This window comes from Chelon labrosus (assembly GCF_963514085.1).
Source record: "Chelon labrosus genome assembly, chromosome: 20".
In the NCBI taxonomy this organism is placed as follows: Eukaryota; Metazoa; Chordata; class Actinopteri; order Mugiliformes; family Mugilidae; genus Chelon; species Chelon labrosus.
In genome coordinates this window covers 16,603,276-16,627,812 of record NC_140353.1, presented here as the reverse complement: position 1 = coordinate 16,627,812, position 24,537 = coordinate 16,603,276, and the positions used below count along the sequence as shown (strand labels likewise).

Genomic DNA, 24,537 nt, shown 5'->3' with positions numbered 1-24,537 from the left:
GCACTAAAGTATGCATATACATAAGATTTGTCTTTCTGATATTTGCTTCAAAAGGCCACGCGTGCTGGCACATTCATCAGGCGATCAACAGCTCCGTTTGTATGGAAATACCCCGCTCTGCACCCCCAACTCATTGTCTCTAAGCCTGCTTACCGGTCAATCCTCAGGACAATAGAAATTGTGATTGATCTGCCCTACCTCGGTCCAGTAGCCATAAGGTCCTACTTACTATCCGTGCCCTATTGGAAAGGCAAACACAGCTGGTGCTGCAGCCAAAGTGCTCGTTGCTGTGATGTTCAGTTGGCGCCATGTGTCTTGTACTTGTGTAGCCCCCCAACCTCCCCCATGATGGATGGAGCAAATTTTCTGGGTACACATTTACTCCAACACGTCCCACCTGCTCATCAGTGGGTGGAGATTGACTATCTTTTTGTTTCTGATGAAAGCTAAAGAACCCACGCTCTCCTGATCTTTTTGCACTGCGCCAGAAGCTAGGTGGTTGATTCATTCATCTCTTTGATATTCATATTGCCTCAATTTGTGGAAGATAAATTTCTTTTTTTTACGGTTAATTTTGACGAAGCATTTCTGCGTCATCGTAGTCCAATCCATATCACACTGCGATGTGATTCTGTCTAAAGATGGTAAATGACAAATGCTACAAAGTTGTAAAGAGCAGATGAGAAAGAACGTTTAGATTGCACAAATCCATCTCTGACCACACATGGATCCAGCGGTCCATTCATCACAGTCTTACCTTCAGCAGCCACATATCTGTCATCACAACACAAAAATGGCTATAACTCTGCAGTCTTCCATGATATTGATGTTGTTTCCCATCTTTTGCTTGCTCAGAAGCTCGCTCCACTGAGCTGCGTGGAACAAGGCACGGCCTTATCTGCGGTTTCCTGGGCTCTGCGACAGACGTGAAGTGCTTTGGAGGGTCTTTGGCAGCCTCTGTATTCGTGTTAGGTGGAGGAACATTTTCAGGCTCATTAGCGCTCCTCTGCCTGTCCAGCCCCCTCCCCTCTTTAACAGTCGGTGGTTTGATCTCTGAGCAAGATAAGCTCTTTTCTCCACTTTCCCGTCTCCAGGCTTTGTCATGTTGGTTCAGTCATTTGGCGTCCGGCCAGCGTAAACAGAGTCGGGGTCCTGATTGTTTCAGGTCGACGGCAACGCTGGCATCCACTCAGTGAACACGCTCAATTAAAGCTTCCTCAAAAAAATCCTTTCCCTCCAAAGAGGTAAATGTATCTAAATAACCTGCTTCCTGGGGTGATATTATCGTCAAGGCTTGTTTGGCTGACAGGCCTCAGTTGTTTGAAGGAAAAGGGCAAAGGACCTCACTGTGGCACATGTCAAGATAAGAGAAAAGAAACAGTAGTTGTCAGAACGTTTGATCTGTTTGATGGGTTTTTGCCGTCTACGCCTCGGTGGGTGAAGTTGCAGAAAATTATGCCTCCTTTGCAAGAGAAAGATCAAGAGGATCAGCCAGGCCGCTGTTGTAGAGCCTGTGGGTGGGCTTGCTTATTTTTAAGGCACCCTCTGGACGCCCCAAAAAGTGACATGCCTTTCTTCACTTTTCACCTGAGTCGACTTGGGTTTCCCTCACCGCCCAGAAACTTCCAGCTCTGCTTTTGTGGGTCCTCCTAGCACCAAGGCTTGATCTACGCACAGCTGTTACATAAGACGTGTTTAACCCTGGCTTCACTTCCCTGGCCCAGGAGGACCACCTTACTCATTGACTGGCTAGCTCTCTGTGGAGGCTTATCTGCCCAGGCTACTGCTATGGTGGTTTTCACAGTGGATGGGTGCAGGTGCAAAGGACCATCTGGACTTATCTATCCAGAAAGCCTTTTTCCACTTTGTGTGCTTACAGTTCCTAAAGCACAGGAGCTCTTCCCAGTTCTGGTGTATTTGTACTACTAAACACTATGTAATGAATCATGCCATGCCTACAAGGACACAGCCTTTATAGAAAGTCAGGAGGGTCAGTATCATGGCTAGATGGTTTCCCTGTGAGTTTGCTAATTCAAGCAGGTTACGCAGAGTTCAGGTCACTTCCTGCAGCTTGGGACAGTTGTACAATATTAATAAATCTTTTTGCCCAAACTGTGTCAAAGCAGATGCCTCATAAATGCCGCTTTTTAAAAGTTTAAGCAGAAGTGGGTTCACAGTCGTGTCAGAGGATTAATAAGTCTCTCTACTCACAGAAATTCAAGGCGGGGGAATCTTAGTGAATCTCTAAAGCCTGATGTTGGGAAATGTGGGTGCAACCAGTTCACCGTGGCCGCGGTAAACACACCAGTCACATGTGTGAGTTGCGTACGTACAGGAGACACCAGGGGCTATTAATGGGATCTGACATTCAAGTGTCATTGGAGATGCTGGCTCCTGGTTTGTCTGCGGCTCAATCCTAATGTTATTAAAGGTGCTGGAGCCAAGAAAGTGAACTGCTTGGTTTATAGACTCTCACTGATCTGGTTCTGGTTCCTCTGTCCAAGCACTGAACCGTAATCTAAGAAAAGTTGTCAGATGTGTTGAGGTTTTAAGAAATCATTTGAACTTTTTTGGGAAATACACTTGTTACGCCTTTTTCTTGCTTAAGGCGAGTGACACCACTTACTCCATGTATGAGACAACTGGCACCACACATGGACATGGAGGCAACACCCAGCCTGGCTCTGTCCAAAGGTTAAAAAGGGTCAGGCAAGCAAGTGGGCACTCCACGAAGTCAGTGCTCCTGACCAACAAATAGTTGACCCATATTTCCTTATCCTTGCATATAGGTATGTTATGTAGTATATTTTAATGCATTTAAAAAGACTTACTGTTTCACTGTCTTCTTCTAGCCCTTATGCTGAGCTAAGTTAAAAGCCGGCTTTATATTTAACAGATAGAGAGGAGTGTTACACAATCTTCTCATTAGTCTCTCAGTGAGTACTTAAAAAAGGGTCAAAAGTGCCACTAAATGCTCTTGGCTTTTGTATCGGCCTTGAGACCTTTGCATCCTCCTTTCTATAACATTTTGAATTATTGTGTTTGGATAGTCACAGTAGAGATGGACAAGACATTTGTGGAGAGGGAGCCGGGAATAGAAATACAGTAAGTTCAGGATTACCAGGAGTCAAACCAGTAACTGCTGCACGTCAGTGTGGCATGTGCCCTGATCATTCACCGTGGGGTCCCCACATTTTTTGATGTCCAAGCCAAGACTTAATGCACAGCTTGGACAGTAGCTCAAACATCCCCGGTGGTTTGACAGACTCAACAGGACTTGTTGTTGTCTTGTCCACATGGATTTCCCAGGATGTGGAGAATGTGTGAGCACACAGTTTAGACTGTCTCTTTGTGGTGAAAAGGGGAACAACTGACTCACAACTACAAGGGATGTGCATATCCTTTGTGTGAGAAAATCACTAACGAAGTATGTGAGGCCACTGTGCTGCACATGTTGTATAGAGGCTCTTGCTGCATTCTTTTTAGCTGAATAATAAGGAGCCTGTGTTGGTCTGCATATCTCTCTCATAGCCTTCAGGATCCATGTTGATGGAGTAGCAGTGTGTGAACAGCCTCTTGGCTTTCACGGGGTGAGTTAGGATCTCTACCTCAACTGCGTTTTATTGCATCCAGCAACCGGCCTTTCATACACTCATTGATATTCGACTTGCATGTGACAGGATCTGGTGTAAAGTGAATACATACAGCAGTGAAGTCATCATTATAAATCTTTTCCCCTTTGGAGGGTGAAATCATTTATCCACACTCTCATGAGGGTAGTGATCCAAGGAGCACGCCCTGACTGGTGACTAATAGGTGGATGATGTCGTGTCACTCAACTCACTGACATACAGCTGATACACTGTGGTGACTGGGTTGCTGCAATACGTCTTCGCTGTCAATACAAGCAGCGGCTAGAAAGCTTAGTTTCACTTATTGTTTTGCCTCAGGTGCCTTCGCTCATGCTTTTATGCGGTATGACAGTTTTTTATTTGGCGATTGCCAATTTCCCCAGTCCAAATGTCTGCCTCTCCTGGCAGAGACTCTGACTGGAAAAGAATGACTCTAATAACGGTGATATCTCCTTGAAGTTATTTTTGAAAGCCATCCTTGTCTGTTTAGGCGCTCGTCCTGCTCCTCGGTAGTAATTTTGTGTATGTGCGCGCGTGCAGGGCGAGCGGTTTCGTCTCCAGCGGCAAGCCCTGTGGTCTGCTCACGTGGAGAAATCGGGTTCACTGGAAACTTGTGGTGGCCGTTTTTGAAAATACTAATAACGATACTTTACAATTCTTCGGTCGGTGCTGGCGTACCCGGCCATAAGCTAATAATAACGGTCTAGAGAAACGCCAGGAACTGGGTTTTCCTGACAGTTATGATTGTTACAGTTCAAGGAGCTGGGTGAAAGCTGTACTTACGCAGTCATGTTGTATTATTAGCCTCGTGTATCATTTCTTTCTGTGTTTTTTTCCCTTTCATAAGGTAAACTGTGGTTGGTGACATTTTTATTTAATAAGCAGAAACTTATTAACACATTTCAACCTCTGGTTTTTCGGTCTTGGAGACTTAATTGGCCCTATTTGTGGTGCAAAAGAAAATACGCTGGTAGTCAGTGGGCAGCTTTTCTAAAATGATGATGTGTGTTTGTGTGCCTCTAATGGGGGTTCGCCGAGTGTTCACGTTCGGTCCCAGACAGGCCTGCTGCTTTTGCTAATTATCCTATCATACAGTGCCACAGGCTTTTTTTTTTGTCTAAGCCAACAAGTATTTTAACAAGCTGGAAGACTGCACTCATTCTTTCCGATCTTTTACCAGCATCTATATCATCGAGCTTAATGTCTGGACCTTTTGGCAAGCTGTAAGCCTTGGCTGGCCGCAGGAGTCCCAGGCCAAGATACATTTGAGCATGAAATATGTTGAAAAACTGTTTGTCGTCTCCTCCATGCAGTGTGCAGCCGCGCTCCAGAGCCACTTTGATGAAGTCTGAGACAGAACAGCCTCGCACAGACTCTGCAGACAAGTCGGATCAGGTTAGATTGTTTAAACTGCTATATATACCTATGTGGTCATTATTGCTGTTTAAAGTGGGCTGCAGTGCATTAGTGCTGGCAGTGAGTATTGTCAGAACACCCCATGCTTTTCTGTTACTGTCTAGTCTAGATGGCAGCGCTTTCTCTACGCTCAGGAGTCAGATCATCTACGTTTCTCCTCATGTTTTTCTCTTTGTGGGTGGAACAGTTGCCGTATCTTCACCAGGAATGAGAGAAACACTGGCTGTTTTGTAGTCAACTCTTTGCCCGAAGGGTTAAGTATCTCCGTTCCCTCTAAGCCCATCCCCTGCTTAGGAGGCGAAGCTTGTGAATAAGTGCCACCCTTGTCCTCCCCTAATGGAACAGCTTGACCTTTCGTGACCTCTGCTGGTCGGAGCATCTGCCTGTCGATTCCCCCAGCCCGTCCTATGGGACATCACCACCAGGCTGTCACATCTGCCTGTGCGCAGTAATTCAATTAGTCGAGGAATTTATTTCACTGAATAAAAAATTAAGGATAGCCCCGCAATTTTTCGGGTTTTCTTTTCCAGCCGGAAGAGTAAGCCTCTCAGTTTTATCTCACTGTTGATTTATTGTGTGTAATCGTGTGAAAGTTTTCCTTTCTGGGCGCTGTGCACCAGGACTGCATAATGAGCATGATCCTCATTGACATTCTTGAGCCTCCCTGTATGGATGGGATAGTAATGAGTTTGGCAGGGGCCTTAATTCAATCGTGTCGGTAAAAGGAGGCGCACATGTGGCACAGCTGCTAGCGCTTAGCCCAGCCTTGCCGTGCCGTGCCCTCAGATGAGGTGCCGTTTCGGTGCCCGTGGTGGCTTGTTTCTGTGCTATCGGCCTTTATGAACCACATTCCTCAGTGAAAAGCCCTCGCAGGGCCGAACAAAGGAGTTTGTTTTGAGGAGGTTTTACTGCGTCTTTTCTCAGCAATCGAATTAGCTCACGTGCGTCTGCGTGACTGGTGGAACTGGTTGCGCAGGTCATTTTGTTGTCGCGTTCATTTGCCTTTGCTGGTTAAACACAGTTGCTGCTCGAGCGCTTTTGTCGAGCACCTGTTGTGGTTTACGGGTCGATAAATGGCCCCCGGCTAATTTCTTGTGATAATTCAACAGTGAAGTCTAATCTGACCTTTGACCTATGGGATCCGTTAGGCTGAGGTGTAAAAAAAAAAAAAAATCAAGTGTAATCAGTTTCTGTTTAAATGGACAGGGAGTCAGTGACAAATCTTACACAAATACACGTTTAAACATTTACGCTCATGCACTTTCTTCAAACAAATTTCAAACGGAACTCTTTGTGCTCCAGTGATTTGCATGTTAACCTGTGACACAGATTTGAGGAAAGAATCTAGGTCATGGTCAGGTTTTGAACCTGAACCTTCAGGAGGAGTTTGGTGTGGTGACACACACCTGTACACACTTCAATACTCCGCATTAGCTTGATGCTAACAATCGCATATAGTTTTAATTGTCAGGTGTGGTTGTTTACTAGCTGCTGTTATGAAATAAAGTCAGAATCCGATGCATAAAGGACATCGGCGTTGATCAAATAACACTTCAACTTGTACAAATAAAAATGTGGCATGAGTTTGCATGGAGCCCGCGTGTGCGCAGAGCTGCTTCCCCGTACAACATTTGCAGATATTTTAAAAGAGCAATGTGTAATCTCAGACATCCACAAGTGGTAGCTCTGGTGACGAGTAAAATCTGCGAGTGTGTGTGCCTTCACCAGCTGTCTCACCCATCATCGGTGCTTTCAGGATGCTGAGCAGGCAGCCCGGCTCAGATTTCTCTCCTCTCCTACTGTATGATACTGTATGCGTGTACAACACATACAGTGGATTTTGGTCAGCTGGACTCGAAGCTACAATAAAACACGTAACAGAAGCAATAATGTTTTGCTGTGACAGTGAAATTGCGTTACGCTGGTCTTAATTCAAATCTTGTTGCCTGCTTGGGGAATTTACCCACCTTTGATCACCAGCCAGCTCAACACAGAATATTAGTTATTTATCCTTTTCAGTGCAGAGCCAACAGCCGTGTGCAGTCTTACGTCAGAGGATGGTTACTTTATGTGGAGATTTACGTGAGCTTTCTGTGCCTGTGAGCTCAGCGCTGTGTTTACTAAAGCTCTAGTGTAAGTGGGATACGTTCTTATTAGAGGCTATGCGAGTGTTCAAGGACATTTAAATGCTCAACGTGAATAAACACACACGTGTGTAGGCTCTAGGTGCAGCAAGACACGTCCAAACAGAGCCGGCTTCACCTGATGGATGATTTGTGTGACCGTCCAGGCTGTGGTCCTGTGTTTACAGGGCTCTGATGTAGGTCCATGACCTGATGCTGACAACTCCACCACTTTATCGCACCATCTACTGCTTGCCGGCCGGCTCCTCTCTGCTCAGCCGGAGACGAGGATGTATCCCCGTCTCGCACAGGCCTCCACAGTGTGATGAGAATACTAAGGCCTCTCTGGTGAATCATCGCAGTCATTTTCATTTTAAACAGTGGATTCGATGCAGAGTCTTCTGGCTTTGCTGCTGCAAAAACGGCCGACCTGGAATTTGTTTCAAACAAGTTAATCCAAGCCAAGGATAATCCTGCTTGTTTGTTGCTGTGTTTCACTTGTTTCAGGAATTTCTGAACAAGGCGAAACAGATCAGTCCTGCTGCATTGAGAGAAGTTTAACCACGTGAAAGGTTGATTTTCGCTGAATTATCTCACACTACTGCAAACGTATTCGTGCTGAATTAAGCTGGTCGCCTCTTGCTGACTATTAGTGTTCCCACCAGGTAACATCCCTCCTGAGCACTTAACAGAGGCGATCTTTTAGGCCTGCCAATGAGGTAACGAAAGCCTTTAATAAGGACATTAATCGCTTCAGGTAATGGGCCCTAATGGCCTGCTGAACATGAGCTCCTTTGTTATCTATGTTAACCTTGACCACAATGAGCAAACCAACCGGACGGGCCCAGACCAGTATAACCCCCTCTAATAGACTTAAAACATCATCGTGGCTTTTGCCTGTCAGTTTGTCAAAGTTTAGGGCTTCAGCAGACGTGACGGTGATGTATAAACAGTGGCGAGAGTGCTGAGCCAGCGCCAACAATTGCTCTGACCCCGGTCACTGCCTTATTCTGGATTTCTCTGCCCATTTATCATACGTAAGGTCACTTACGCGTCAGATGGTCTCCTAACCTGTAAAGTCGAGAGAACAATGCCCAATAATTTGATCAGAGCGAGCTGAGTGATTTATGTTCTGTTTGGCCCTACTGCGATCTACGCTTTGGCCCTTAATAGACCATAAAAGACAAGACAGTGCCAGTCGGAGTGCTAGTTTACCATGAACATATGGCCCTGCTTGGCAAGCGAAGGTAAAATTTGAATTACCGTTTTCATTAGCGTCAACCTGTCCTCTGGCTTTCCAAGCTTGAATCACGTGTTGGTGATCCGTCAGCTCACACAGCGCCAACAGATTTTTGAGTTTTATCCCTGCAGTGGGCAGAAGTGGCTCGGGGAGCTGTGGTCCACACCCAGGGTGGGGGAGGCCACAGGGGCTTACTCCCTATGGCGTCAGGGCTCCTCAAGAATGCAGGGAGGGATTAATGCATGCCTGTGGCAGTGATGGATGGGACTGGGAGCCACACACACACACTCCCACAGACATATACCCACAGAGCATCTGGATGCAGACTGTTTGGCCCTCCTCTGCTGCAGCAGGTGTGTGTGTTTGGTTTGTGTGTGTCTGCTGGGACACAGCCAGACTTGGTTGGTTGTCCTACTACCCCAGATAGAGCTGTATTCACCAGCCCGCGTGTCGTTTTGATTTCACGGCGCAGCTTTTATCTATTCTAGTTCACCTCTGTGACACTTTGAGCGATTCACTTTGTCCTTTTTAAATCACAGATGAATCGATTTCTGCTTCCTCAATAGGGGTTTCTTTCCAATTGCGTCCGGTGATTGATGCTTCACACGTGGGTCTGCGGGTTTCAGTCTGTACGTGTGTCTTCAGGTTTTTTGTATGAGAACATTGATTACTGTACGTGCACGCGTGTGCCTGCTCCCAAATCCCCAAAACCCCATTGTTTCCCTGAAACCTCTGGTGAGTGTATGTGACCTCTAGCAGCCGTGTGACTGATTCCGCTCTGCAGTGGTCAATGATCTCTGATGGATCACCTCAGGGAGTCAGGAGTGTGTCTCACATGCCTGCCACAGTACACTACGGCGGCTGTTGCTATGATAATGAGCGAGTGGGTCGCGGGCTGATCTAGTATTAATCACTAGAGCTCACACCACGGAGCGTTTGACGGATTATCCCGCGGCACACAATGGACAGCCGCAGTCACTTCCAGTCGAGATAATACTTTGTGTGCACTGAGTTGAATGCAGGTGTATTATGCAGACGTTCGCACTTAGATGTGGAAATATACAAAGTCGCCGTGAACCTTGTAAAACTTGCGAAGGTTGAAAAAGGTTTTGTTTTTATTGATGACGCCTTAGATTCAAACTGCGCTTTCTGAAGGTTAGCAGCTAACATTGTTCTTCTTTTTCCTCAAAGGCACTTTTCTCTATCTCTTATCAGCAGGGAGATAATTAGATACCTCTTCTTTCCTTTGAACGGGGAAGCTGTTGTGCTTTGCCCCATCTTTCAGGGCACGGCTTGTTTTCCCAGAAGCCCCGGGGTCTCTTATATGACCCTACTGGCTGCCGCACACTCTGGTTCCCCCAGTTTCTTACGGGGCACCGCCTGTCATTCACTCTATTAGCTGTTCCATTCTGGTTCCTCCAGGCATTTTCTCTGTAACTTCCTCTAAAACCTGAAGACTTGGTGTAGGTACATGACAATGGGATGAAGCCAATGAAGCAGCTCGGCTGAGGTGTTCTTCTGCGGCACAGATGTTAGGTGTGTGTGTGTCAGAGAGAGAGAGAGCATGCGGATTGGATAGGAAAATCAATCCAGCTAAACTGTGGGAGTAGCAGTCAGTCAGAAAGCCAGATACTGCGGCTCTGGATTGAGTTCAAGTGCACGCTGTGTGTGCGTGCCTGTCTTTTCCCTTCACCGACTTAACCCTCCAAAACGACCTTCCTCTGTCCATTAAGCTGCTTAATTGGCAGAGAAGCTGATTTGCACCTGCAGCCGTCCAGCTGTTTGCTAGAAAGCCGTGCACGCTTTATTCAGTTGTTAACCTGTTCCTCCCTGTGCCATGTTTAAAAGTGAACCCACATATAAAGACTTGTCACGCTGCAGATGGATGACACCACCCCCTGGAGGACGTCCCGAGTCAGTGTCTCCTCTAAACGAAGTGGCGGAAGATGTTTATACCACATTCTTCATGTTGGGTTTCTACACCGCCGCTGTCAGGAGACGATAATCCCTCTGGCGTTGTCCTTTTGCTCTCATCATCCCTCTTTTGTGAGCAGAGGACCTGCACGCGGCGGTTCATTTAAAGTTGTCGCTGAACTCTCCCTGAAGTCTTGGGCGGTCTTGTCTGACAGTAGCATCAAACGGCAGAGAAGGAACTAGGCTGGCAGAAAAATAGAGATTTCACATATTTGGAAGAGAGGGATTAGGAAGAAGATCGGAGGAATAGAGGATAAACTGTTGGAGGGATGACCGTTCAGTGACAGAACATGAGGCACAGTTTAATTACTTTTTACATGTTTGTAGTAAAAATCCAGATATTCTTTAACTAATTTTCACTTACAAAGAGTTATAGTTGAATTTTAAAATACATGGAATGGGTTACAGGGTGGAACCCAGCACCAAACAAAAGACTTGACCTTTCACCCCGACCTCAAGCATCCCAGCCTAAGCAAATTCCACCAGTCTCCTCGCCACCCCCATCTGCCCCATACGCACACTTCCTCCACCCCGCTAGATATTTTAAATCCATACATGAAGCGGTGTGCTAATCGCTGCTAAAACGAGCAATTAGGATCCATTTATTCCCCCCCTGTGGATACCTCACCGCAGACTGCAGTCCCCAGTGAGTGCGATAATCAATGGCATCAAACCATAAACAGCCTGCAGCCACCAGAATGGCTCCGTCGTGCCGTTTATGAGGGAGTGGAGAAATATTAGCACGCTAACTGAAACCTCATATTTCTCCCGTCCCTCGCCCCGTTCTTCAGCCCGCCCCCACGAGCGTCATAGTGCGAGACGGATTACTGCGAGTGCTCTTAGTCTGGGAATAATCGTGACATAATTAATGTGTTTTACTTAAAAATAATCGTTTGCATGCAAAGTTAATGGGCCTACGGCAGCACATTAATGGAATGGATGTCTAAGTAACTCATGAAGCGCCGTGCAGTCACGAAGTCAGATACGTGCAGGGTCTTTAAAAGCATTGATTTCGTTTTCCTCCTATTTCAAAAATTGTCTTCACATAAATTTAAATGTCATGGTAGGTTTTAAAATGCGTTTTTTTATTTTTTTTTCAGAACTGGATATAGTGTTTCATGATCATAATAAAATTAGCAATTGGTATCACTTATACTTCTTTGAAGCACATGTACTTGTAAGTTAACATAACATTAAATGGCATAATTTGTGATTTTATATGTGTCAGAAAAAGTTTTATATTTCTCCCGTTGAACAAGCTAAACATGCACTTTTAGTTTGGGCCACTTGGGGTTGATTTAATTGTTGTTGTGCTCTGAAATCGGAGGATCTGTTGGGGAAGTGGAGTCTGTGGCACTGGTATTATTAAGTGCAGTAACAAAAAGCCCATCAGGAGTCATCGGGATTTTACAATGAGAGGGGATTCCTGGTATTTCTAAGCGTCACCCCGATGAAGTCCTCAATCTCTGTGTCCCACTAATAAAACTCTGGATTTACTCCATATGAAATCTCTCTTACAGCTTTCGTTCCACTTTGTTACCCATGGGCACGAGTGCTACCTATCAGTATTTTCTTAAGTGATGTCATCATGTAGTGCAATGTGACCTTCAGCTTTCACTACCAAGTTCGGCATGAGTTCAGCAGTGGAAGACATGTGAACGGAAATTGCACCGAGACGTGTGCAGAGCTTGGGTATAGAGGGATTTGATTTGGCTCTGGAGCTTGTTGGAGCCTTAATTGATCATAATTAGAGGTCAGATCATTTGGCCTAGCAGGAATTAGACCCAGCACCTGCTCCGTATGAATATGCATCACAGCAACACTCCCTGGCTTCTCTTTATTTCTCAGTGCCTCTCTCTTTTCATGCCCCCCAGTCACTCCGGGCGTGTTGTCGACCAGCCTTTTAGCTGCCTCTGTCTATAGCCGAACAAAGGCCTTTGAGAGGAGCATGGTCTAGGCCACAAGGACTATTGTGTTGTCAACAATGTTGTTTAGCCGTTGTGAACGCTGCTGATATTGTGTCCTGGAGCTGATGTCTCTATGTCAAGCAGCCGGCTGATGGAAGACTACTCCACAGCTGCTCATACAGCGTGGCACAGGCATGACTTTGAATAGCCATTTAGAACAAAATGATTTTCCATGGAAGAACCCAGTCTAGCGTATAAGCTCTTATATTGTCAGTGTAAAGTGTGCGGCGGTGCGTCCCCAAACATCAACAACATTTTCTCAGTTGCTCCGAAATAAACAAGCGGCTTCCCGAGAGACAGCGTTCAGACGGGTCTGGCACGCGTCGTCCAGTTCTCAAACGCGTGTTGTGTTCTGGTGTGGCTTTCTGAATGGGTCCAGTTTTTTCTGCGCGACCACAACTATGTGAACCATAGACAAATGGAGGCATGTGTGCGCTTTCAGACTGACGGCGGTCTCAAGTTGGTCTCTGCTGGGGTGAGGCTGAGTCACAAAGCTTACAGAAATCCTAATTCCAGGGACGGTTTTGCCTCATTTCTTTGCGTTTTAATTTGTCTCTCCCCCATAATGTGCTTCATTGGTGGCCCTTCTGGCCCTTAGAAACTTTGAAACAGGCATGTCGCTGACTGTTTCCTTCTGTGTGTGATTTTCTCTCTGATCCTGCTCTTTTTCTTACCAAACTTCTGTCCTCACTATGCTTTTTCTCCTAAACTCACTCATGCCTACACACTTTCTTTCTCTCTATATATATATATATTTCTGTCTCCCCAGTAGCTGGCTGCCTTCCTGGCCTCCTCCTGGGGTCATTGTGGTATTTAGGGTCAGACAAGGGCTCCAGTCATTGCGCCCTCCCCAGTGCCTCCCAGGCAGTGCTACAGCATTACTCGCCAGCTTGTCTCGCCCAATCGCCTCAAACGGCTACAGAAAACCGCCTTGGCTGCAACAAGCCCTGCATCCTCCTCCGAGCCAACGGAAAAGCTGCATATAGGAAAAACAACACCGTTGAGCAGTGGAGACTTTTTTTTTTTTTTTGCAGTAGAGACTCTAAATGGACAAGAGCTATAAAACATCCTCGCTTCTCTTTCTGAGAGAGCTTTTCTGTTGAGAACTTTTCACTTTTTCCCCCCTTGCTCACTGGCGTTTCCTCTTGGCGCTCCGTTACCCAGGGTTACCCTGAGAGGATTGTGATTCGCTGCTTCTCCAAAGCCGGGAGGGAGTTTCCACGTGTCCTCCAGTGTGTCTGGGTGTGTGTGTGTGAGTCAGATGCAGTGTGTTGCTTTAAGACTCAACGAGCCTTCGCAGGGAGAATCCACTTGGAGATCAGAGAACACCAGCTAGGTTTCTCCTTTGCAAGCTCTTCAAAGAGCTTTTAGATTAAAGCCCGGGCCACAGAGGTAAGGCATGTTATGGACTCTGTGTTTTATCCCTCTCTGCCTTTGTTTGTCCTGTTTACTGGATTAAGAGGAGGCCAGGGTGAAGAGGTTGCATTGTGCCTCCCATTGTCCAGATGTGCAGGTGTGGGTTTGCATGTGTGAGTGCTATTTATCTCCACCTGTGTCTAACAGAGACCAGTTTGTGCTTGAGTTTTTATCTCTATTTTATGGTGTACCTTTCTGTATGAGCCCTCTGCATGAAGCCTTGTAAAAAAGTGACCTCTCGCAGTTTCAGACTTTATCACTTCTGCTGGTGTGTTTCAAGGTTGTCAGCGTTTTATGCCTCACTCGCGTTCACTGAGAGGAACAACTGATTTAGACGAACTTACCGCCTCGTCTAAACTTTGTATCCCCTGTCTACTGGATGCTTGTTCAGTGGGAGAACACAGTATGGAAATATTTGGAAACATTTTCTTGGCATCACTCTGGAATGACAGTGGCATACATGTATAAATCTTTCAAGAGGCTGCCATGTCATTTTTGGTCGGGCGCCAGGCACAGAGCCTCTAAATGTATAATGAAAAAGTCCAAAAGACACTTAACAAGCCCTCGGATGGATGTTTGGTGGCTTTGGCTGCAACAACCACGCGATAATATGGGCTTTCAGCGAGTGATTCATAGATGGACATTTCTCCTCATAAGCAAACAACCGCAGGACACTTTAAATCTGGTTCCTATGACAAAAACTCAGTAGGAGACGGGCCAGTCCTCGGCTCCAATAGCGCTATTCTCTCTTCTTCTTCACTTCCTGTTGTTGTTTTTGCACTGAAAGAACTTGCGGGCGGCCTTGTGTAAGTTTGAATTCAAGCTGCGGCCGAGAGCTTTAGGCGCGCTGTTCCTTTAAGAGTGGAGTTGTTGCAGCGCCAGAGGAAAGTGATAAGAGACAGGTCCCATGGGCTGTGATTTGACAGGAGGAAGGCAGTGCGATTGTTAAACAGTCACTGCCAATAACAAATTACCTTACAGCTCCTTTTTCACGGCATTATAATTTAAAAAGCACAAAACCTCGTTGCTACCTTATTTTGTATTGTACATTTTGACATTCGTGTTGCTGATTTATGACTTTTTTCCCCCCCCACCAGAACCATGTGTGAATGTGTACTGTTGGGAAAACCAATGAAAAGAGTCCTGCAAGATCTCTGTATATAAGATTTTATGGCAGAGTAGGTTAAAAAACTGCGCTAGTAGCATTATGAAATTACTGCGAGGCTTAGTTCTCTGGGGAAATTGTCCTGTGTTTCACACTGCTGTGTCAATAGTTATTTCTCAGGTTAAGATTCAAGGACGTGAGGGTCACAAACTTAGACTCTCTATGCGCATGTGTGTTTATGAGAGAGCTTGAGGTTATAGCTACTGTTCAACAAATGCTTGGTGGTCTTCAAGGAAAGAAAAAGATGGTTACTTACTTAACACTTCATGTACCTACTGTGTTTATACCACACTGAGGTGTGGCCCATTCTTCACCATTATCCCAGACCTAAAACACACACAGTGTCAGACTAAACATGGAGCTTAGGTAGGAGTCACCCGAGGGCAGCCTGAGAAGAATGCCAGGTCATAGGGTGTGCTGAGGAGCGATGGGGTGGCAGTGGTCCCTTTGCCCCCGAACAGATGGCTTGTAGGAAGCCTTTTGACCAGAACAGAGGACTGAAGGGGAAGAGGGAGGGAGAGTTCAAGACTGGGCGCAGTGGTTTGCAAGTAAAAGGAAGACTTGTCTTGTTGTTCCCTCAAAACAGTCGCACAATACTCCAGTTCAGCCCGCAGCAGAAGGCAAACGTGTGCGTCTTAGGGTTTGTGTGCTGGCACGCCTTTGAGCTTTTCATAGTCACAGACCCGCTCTGCCTGAATAAACTTTGCAAGAAAAGCATCAGTAGTAGTGTTAAAAGAAAGCCGTCGTTGTGACAAGTTCGACAACCGGCTTTATTTTGACTCTTGGTGTAGTAGGCAGCTGCTCTTTACTCCAAGAAAGAGCATTGTTTACTCGCTCTTCATTCATGCAGACGGATTTTGAACCATTTAAACTTCACTTCCTCTGGAAGCAAGACAAAGTATTCTTCTAATCTCATAGCTAACTTGTGAATCTAACAGAGTCGGGGGTTGCTTAAGGTAGGAATAGTGAAGGTTTAAAATAATCGGAGATATGAAGGAAAGATTGCGTTTGAGAATAGGCCAGTTTTCCCACTCGTTTCCAGGTTTTTGAAGGGTAGTGAAATGTTTGGAGTTGAAACATTCAAGCGTAGTTTACTGTGCAAGCATAAACACTACTGGCTTGGGTCTGTCCAGGGATCACATGAACCATGACCCCAACTCAACTTGAATGACAAAGCTGGAAACTGTTGGTGCATTACTGGGAAAAAGCAGCTTTTCTATGTGGGTCCATGATTACAGTGCCTAGACAAATCTCCCAGTATCACTGCTACTTGTATTTAACCTCTCTGTTTAACTCATGACGAACGAAGCAAGTGTTTAGTTAATCCCCTGATCAGCTCAGAGTGATGGATCAAGTTCATTACCAGGCCTGCGTGTCTCCAGCCAAGTTTCCACTGTACTTTCAAGTGCTACATTTTCACATTCATTCTAAACAGTTGCAGGAGGAGAGAATAATGTCCATGTGTGCCTCCTTGTCATGTACTATTTCTTTTTTCGTAACACTATTCTGGATGTCTGCCCTGTCCTTGAACTTCAGGATCTAGTGCCTCATGTGCTTTACATTTAAAATCTTCAAATCCCTTGGAATTGCCTTCTCAGATTCATGTATTAAACATGCCATTTAACAGTAGTCCATTTACTCAGCCATTGCTATTTAATCTCACCTTAGAGTCAAGGTGCATTCAAACAGGAGCAGATAAACTCTTAATACTGCAGATCACTTAATCCAGAAGGTTAGGTCTTTTGGCAGTGGGCTGTTTACAATGTAACCTTACACATGTTGTACGTGTGCTGCAAGGCTTAGCGGAGTTAGCACTATTTGAAAGCAGTCTTGGAGTGTGAGCTACATGTGTGGGTTATATTACGCACACAAGACAGGGTCACACTGCTTCAACATGCTACAAGGTGCCCGGGGGCCGCAGGAAAGAGCGTTCCTCAGCCGATTCTTGCTTCAGATCCTGCCCCCCACGACAAATTTGGCAATGACGAGTGAAAAAAATCAGCAAGCTTGAATTCCAGAGTTTAAAAATAAACAGACCGTAAACTGTAGCCGTCTTTGAAAAACTTTCCCCAACCCGATCAAAGACGACGTCATTGACTTGTGGGGAGGTGGAAAAATGCGACAAATGTTTGGTTTGGATGGCTGATTGGGGAGCGTTGGATTTGCAGGGGTGGAGTGAATTTTTGAACGAATCATACTGTAGCGCCAGGGTGGCACTGCTACACTGTGCTGCCTTGTACATTACACCACTGGCATCACAAATGAGAGTGAACCTCATTGGACCTGTTTGATACTTTGCATACATTTTTAAAGGAAATGTGATAAGGGCATCGTTTCTTTCCCAAGCTAAAATCTGAAAAAATCTAAATGTGAGACTCACATAGTGGTGTAACCACTTTATCTTGATGCGAAGCAAGTAGTGCTGCCTACCAGACACCAGTGCCACATGCTGGGGATTAGGTCTATTCTTTAACTGGCACACCTGTTATCAAACATGGGCCTCATTACACACAACTAAATTACAGTGCTGTGGACAGAGACTAAGCACTAAGTCAGCTTCTCCCTGTGTGTTTCAGATGAGCCAGACGACGGAGGAATGAGTTTATTTTGAGAAATGAGGCGCACATAGGAGCTCCAATCGCAGAAGACTTTCAGAGAGGTGAGTCCAAGAACACTCCCTTCAGTTCTTCAATTTTTTTGTTCAACACATCCCACAAACTATGGCTAGGTATTAACTCTTTATTCCACTATATCGGTCCTTTTGATATGGTCAATATTAGGTTATTTTTAACACTTTCACCATGGTTCAGCATGCTTTGTTGCTAAACAGTTTTTAAAAATGTCTTCCATCCCTTGCACTTGTTGTAGAGAGGTTACTTTTAGTTGCTAATCTACTTGGTTTAATTGAAAGGCTCAAAGGCTGTTCGGCCTTACCATCGCTTATTATGCAATCGCAGGTGGGAACAGATACAGCACCTGTCTTTTACAGGCAGTCATCATTTTATGTTCTATGGCTCGACCGTAAAATCTCTGTCTGGTCATGGCTCTCGCTGTCACTAATGTGAGAGTGTTGTGGCCAGTCTGGAAGCGATTCTTTTTATTGTCCTGAACATTGTCACACATAAAAACCGTGACAGCCTAAAGCCTGTTCGTGCTTTTCAGTTGACTTTTCTGTAGAAAGAACTGAAGAATGCAGCTAAATGTAAGGCGGGTAGATCTTAAACACTAATGACCAGATGTGATGGAATGGCATGGCTATTCTCTTTGATAGGCATATGAAAGATATTAGACCTGCTGTTGTTTTACTCTGGAAACAGGCACTGCAAATTAAATGATTGCGAGTGTGTGCATGGTATGAGTAATAAGTTAATTTTATGTCTCTGATGAACAGGCATTATGCCATACTATGTCACTATGTATATTACAGTGGCTTGTGTGAGTATCAGGAATTTTCCCGGTGTACAATTTGCTTTTTTTTTAATTTTCATTCAGGCCAGGATGGGGAATTCGGAAAGCCAGTACAGCATCCAAGGCCCCAAAGGCACAAGCTTTATCTTCCCTGGGAAACAGAAGCCATATTCATTGAAGCTCGGCTCAGCCAAAGATGACGTTCTGTCACCGCACACGTGGTGGAAAAGTGCTCCAGTAGGCTCAGGGTACAAGGCCAGGTGTGTTGGCCGCGGTTGTCTTTCCCCTCCTAAAAGCAGACAGCCTTACTCCGCCAAACACTGTGATTATGTCTCCAAGGGAGCGAGAGGCAGCCCGAGTCAGCATCGCTGGGATCAGACCCCTGGATGTGGTATACCGAGGCGGCATGTGTCAGATGACTATGAGGATAATCCGTATGGGGCAGAGCTTAATGGGCACACCTTGAACGGACACAGTGACGAGCATGAGGTTTTAGATGAACAGAGCAGCCCACGGGTGGTGATCAAGAAGGACGGCAGTCTCAGGGTGGAGTTCACCAACACCTCAGGAAATCCCCTCCTCCTGGATGGGACCTCTGGCCCTGTCCAGCTCCTCAAGTTCTCTCCCAATCTGGAGTCTGCCTCCAACCCCAGTTTGCCCGGTTCTAGTGGTAGCAGGCAGGATGACCCCCGCAGTGGTCCACCACCAGCCTCTACCTCCTCCACTGCCAGGACTAGCAAAGGAAGCTCACTGAGCTCTGATGGCTCCTGGTATGACTCTCCATGGGGGCCCAGCACAGAGCTCTGTGAGCAGGACCAGCCTTGCTCTGCCAGCAGAACGTTACTGCCCTCCCCCATCCACCAACATGACTCCTTGGCAGAACAGCCTGCCCCTGTGTCCATCAAAGACCTTTACAGGAACTCCACAATGTCTGCTACCTTTCCCACAGCCAGGGACTTGTCCTCCCAGATACAGGAGCCCCAACCAGGCCAGAAGCCACATCGAGCCTCTTTTGCATCTGTCCTTGATGTTCCTTTGGAGGAAGAATGCCCAGAGGCCCGCCAGTACTCGTCATACACCCTGCCCTGTCGTAGGCCCAAAGCTCACACCATTGGCGAGAACTCAGACCAGTACCCTGATCAGGAACAGCACCAGGATCAGGCTGGATCTGATTTCACCTTCCATAAGAAGGACTCCATCAAAAACCGCATCAGACGCTTCAGTGATTGGACAGGAAGCCTCAGCCGTAAGAAGAGGAAATCTCAGGTGAGTTTGGCCTGGATGAGGTTTGGGAATCATAAAGATTTAGTCTTGTGCTCAGCATTTATTAATGATTTACACTCCTTTGTTACTGGCAGGGTTCATACAGGGATCTTGTCAACATGGTATGTAAAACAAAAACTTGCTCAGATAGCATTGTAGTCATCCCATAGATCAGAGCATCGTTGATAAATTTAGATTTCCGTAGTCGACTGTAGCTCCTCCATAACCCTAAACATTAGAGGGCATCAGTAACAACCATGCACCGGCAGCTTCCTGCCTGGCAAGGTTTATTTGATCCTGAGCCACAGTGGTTGTCCTGGCATGGCTACGAACCAACCACCGTCCTCTGGTCCTTTAGCACCAAAACACCAGCTGTCTGAGGACAGGGCGCAGTGGGGTGGCACAAAATGAAATTTGTAAGGCGGCCAGGGCTGGGTCTTGTTATTGTGCGGATGTAACAAGGATGGGAATGACTTTTAATACAATGCAAGACATGGATAATCTTCAACGGAAGAGAAGTCAGGGGCTGATATGCAGATGTCACGATGATATTTCCTGGGTGGGTAAATATGAAGTATTATTGCGTACTGATTGTTTGTGATTAGCTGTTGATCGTATTGTACTTGTTGCATGTTATGATTTTTTAGCTCCTTTGTTCCCAGGTTAGAAGTACATGTAGACTGTAACAGATTTAGCTCTATGTTTTTTTTAATATCTGTGGGCATTATAGCCTAATAATTACAGTATGTTGAAAAGGGCTTTGAAGATTTTAACCGGCATCTGAGGGAAAACATATGGACATGAAGTAGGATGATAAAGTAAAAAGCAAAAAGCATCGGAGCACAGACAGCTGATGTTTACAAATTTGATTTCCGAGGAGTAAAATGATACTTGTTCCGTACGGGCACAGGTCAGAGGAGAGGTTGGAAATACCCACAGCTTGTCTGCGTGTTGCCTTCACATGTTTGTAAGAACCCTGCGATGTAGTCGTACAAACACTACATTCTCACCAGCTTTAATTTGACATAAAACGCTGTTTAAACTGAGCTTGAACTCGTGTCGCTCTATGTCTTTGAGGCTTGAAAGCAATTGTTTCTGCATTAATTCGTTTAGCTTGGCCTTGTAAAAGTTTTAAGAATGCTGTTTGGGTACTGCCGAGAGAATAGCTGTAAGCCTTTGAGAGGCTCTGTGGAGTGAAACTAAATCCTTGCTGAAGATTTAACCCCACCCCTCCTCTAATGTTAATGAATGACTTATGGTTGTTCTGGTTGTTGTGTTCAGATGTTCTGGTCTCCTCTCACGTTCCTTAGAGGATAAATCTTCTAATAGGGATTGGTGTTAAGTCAGTTGGGTCTTAGAGCAAAACAAAGGACAGAATAGAACAATTATAGGATTCACAAAGCATTTCTTATTTGCTGGTGTAAGACTGTGTGAGCTTCTCCTTGTGCTGTAACAGCATCTTGAGTAACATATGAGATCATTTGCGTATTCATTTTGAGTGTCTTTCACTTTATTTTAGTAGCGTCTCCCCCTAAATCTCGTATTTGCCATGCTAATTTATGGCAATGTGTTGACACTTAGCTAGTTTTAGGGGCAGGCTAGGACCAACAATTTTACTTTTGTTTCCTGATTCCAAATTACAGCTGACATAAGATTGATTTTCTTTTGCTTGCATAAAACTTTTAAATTAGAAGAAAGACATTTTCATTGCCAGTTACAGCTATTGTCAGTAAACATAAATGCTTAAAAAGACTTAAATTTAGTTGCAGCTTGACACAGTTCACTGGTCTTTTTCTAATTTTCCTGGGCTGCTCCAAGTGATAACTGTCAGGGCTTTCGTTTTCTTGGTGACCAACAAGGCCTGTGACAAATTTAAAGCCACTGAGGTTCTTGAAACTGGTCTTGGGACTTTGGGAGCCATTTTGTTGTCAAACGTTAATGTGCCATATATCTCCAAGGGCTGGCCACAATGCCTCCTTTCAGCAGTTCAACCGAAATCAGCAGCACCTCCAGCTCCCCTCCATTGCTGCATTCCTCCCCTCGTTCCCCTCCACCTGGACTTGTGGGTATTAAGGTCACACTGTGACCCTGATGCCAAAGACCAAGAACCTGCACGTAATGAATGACAGCTGGAAGAGAACTGGGAGAGGATAAATTTGGGCTGTGTCGGCTAACGGAAACTAGGGAAAGTTAAGGAAATGCCTGCCCTATGGACAGTTCGCATTTTCCTTTGGCTGAACTATACAAATATTGTGTATAGCTCAGAGGCAGGTGGACAAAATTAAAAACAAGGCCTGTCCTCAAGTGAACGCTGTGAGTTTACTGGGTTCTTTGCTGACCTGGAACTTAAACATAAGTTCTGAGCTGTCTGGTTATTGGATGTGAAAGGGAAAATGTAAAATTGCTTTCTAAATCTGAAAAAGGGGTCGGTAGAAACGGCGTGAAGCGTGGACAGAGCGGAGTGAGGCACATGAACAAACAAAAGGCGAAGACTGAGCTCTAGCGTGACAGCTACTCTGCATCTGCATGTGGAGAGCGCCCCACTCTGTTGCCAGGGACAGAATCGATGCTGCAATCTAGTCAAGTGTAGATAGATTGTCATTAGACATGAAAGGGTGCAATTCCATCAAGTGTTCATTTGGGGAATCGGGAAGCCACATCAGACCTCAAATGACGTGAAATTGTCTGAGCCTGGAGGGTTCCAACCTCCCAGGTGCCATCACAGAAAAATTTGTCCCACTTTCTCAGCCTAGCGAAAAAAAATTGTGACTGTAATGCAGACTTTGAAGTAGGTTGAAGTGGTTTGACGAGATCTTTCTAAAGTTTTGCATTGCCTCAAGGTTTAATTGAAAGGAGCACAGTTAAGTTGGGTTCCAGCGTAAGCTCACAGGATTTGGCGTACATACAGAGGTGTGTATGTCTGGGGGGTGAACACGGTGTGTTTTGCTAAATGTAGATAGGAACAATGTGTCTGAACTAAGTGTGAAATTTACATGCCAGCCCAACACTTCCACTGGTAACTGCTGTGTTTTAATGTCATGATGATCTACATCCTTCTTTCTTTCGCCACCTGACGGCTTACACGTCCTAAGCCTTTTCTTTTGTGCCTCCTTAGGAAACTAGGTACAAGGACTTGACCGATGCCTTCGACAGTGGGGTTGATGGTCTAACTGCAGACACCAGCTCCCCCTCTCAGGTCTCTAGCCTTCTCTGGTTCCCTGGAGCTTCCAGGGCTCAATCTTCAGGAGCCATTCACCAAACAACCAGCGATGCGGTCCGGCAAAACATCTATGAAAACTTCATGAGGGAGCTGGAGACGGGCACTGGACAGGGAGGAGGGTTAGGGGGCGACAGAAGAGACCCATCCACTGGCACGGAGGAGGGCGACAGCAGCAGCGAGTCGGCTGAGGGCTCCCTGGAGGAGCTGGACCTTCAGTTTGAAAAGGAGCAGGGTGTGGTGAGACGGGCGGGCTGGCTTTCTTTCAAACCCCTCGTAACCCTGCACAAGGACAGGAAGCTGGAGCTGGTGACCCGCCGCAAGTGGAAGCAGTACTGGGTGACCCTGAAAGGTGAGCTTGAATCTCCTGTCCTTGAAAGTTAGCTGTAGAATTTGTTGACTTGTGGTTTTGAAATAATTCAGAGTTAAGGAGATTAGCTTAACGTCTGCTCTGTAATTCAGTTTTGACCAGCAGGTAGGTCCCTATTGATTCTCAGAGGTTTTTCTCTTACTCTTGGAACAAAAAAAGACGAGATATATATACAGGGACAGTCTTGTCATTTGAGATAATGACAAGACTGTTTATTTCTTAGACGTTTTTACTAAGACAGTTACAGTCTAGACAGCTGGGATAGGCTCCAGCCCCCCTGCAACCCTTCACAGGACAAGCAGTTGCAGAAGATGAAGGATGAATGAATGACTTACAGTCTATACAAACTTTTTGGCTTGTTTTCTATATCTTTCACTTGCGCAGTTCTGTTTGTCTTATTTTTTTTTTGTCTTCCACCTTTACTAGGATGTACGCTGCTGTTTTATGAAACTTACGGTAAAGGCTCTCCGGAGCAGGAGCTGTCGCCTCGCTATGCCCTCTTGGCCGAGGACAGCGTTGTCCAGGCTGTTCCCGAACACCCCAAGAAGGAGAACGTGTTCTGCCTCAGCAACTCGTACGGAGACGTCTACCTCTTCCAGGTGAGGCACATTACGCTGCTTCTTCATCAGTGATAAACCTCAAGAATGTCATGCCTTTAATTCCACTGTTGAATATCTTAGCTCTGCACTATAACAATACTGTCAACTGACTTAAAAAGAAACAGAAATATGCAGAACATAGTTGAATTGCACACGATATACACTTTTTGTCTTCCCTTGATACGAAGACACATGAGACAACCAATTGCAGCCTGAGAGGAAAGTGCCCAAATTTTCCAGCAAAGGGGCCTGAGACATCACTTTTGCCTGTTGTGCTTATTGACCCACATATCCCTACCAAATCCATATCCAGCCTCTCTCTATGTTACCTCCTCCACTCAAGATTAAAAGCTTCCCAGACGGCACTACATCATGTTGTCCAGACCTACATCTAATAAAATAGCTGTGTATGGACCTGAGATGGGCCCCAGAGGGAAGCAACTCTGTAACGTGAAGACAGTCTGGGTTTTATCCCTTGTTTCCACTCACATGGCCTGTTGAGCATGAGTCATACTCGTTCAAAAAGGGCCACAACTGATTTTCCAACCAGTATGTTGCCAGAGTGATAACATTATAGTAAACATGAAACACCTTCTGAATAAGGAAAGGTTTTAAACAACAGTTCATTCTCTGCAATTTCTCCTTGAGACACTGATAATCAAGTTTTCTGTTGTTGATCCTTAAATTCTAGTCTTGCTACCCAGTAATCTCTTTAGGCTTCAGATCCCAGCTTGTAAAGGGAATATT

The 24,537-nt window shown here is 45.6% G+C and overlaps 1 protein-coding gene across 4 annotated transcripts in view; it reads left to right on the top strand.

The window, feature by feature from the left end:
* tiam2a (TIAM Rac1 associated GEF 2a) overlaps window positions 1–24,537 on the top strand; it is an 88,044-nt gene that overhangs the window by 24,678 nt on the left and 38,829 nt on the right. For 2 of the 4 annotated variants that reach the window (XM_084569837.1, XM_084569838.1), the window contains exons 2-5: window positions 17,510–17,592; window positions 18,426–19,607; window positions 22,720–23,173; window positions 23,618–23,790. In XM_084569837.1, coding sequence (XP_084425963.1) covers window positions 18,432–19,607; window positions 22,720–23,173; window positions 23,618–23,790 — 1,803 coding nt within the window. In that variant the 5' untranslated portion in view covers window positions 17,510–17,592; window positions 18,426–18,431. Of the gene's footprint in view, window positions 1–4,945; window positions 5,028–13,493; window positions 13,745–17,509; window positions 17,593–18,425; window positions 19,608–22,719; window positions 23,174–23,617; window positions 23,791–24,537 lie in introns of those variants that run through there. The other 2 variants (XM_084569836.1, XM_084569839.1) reach the window with 2 other exon arrangements.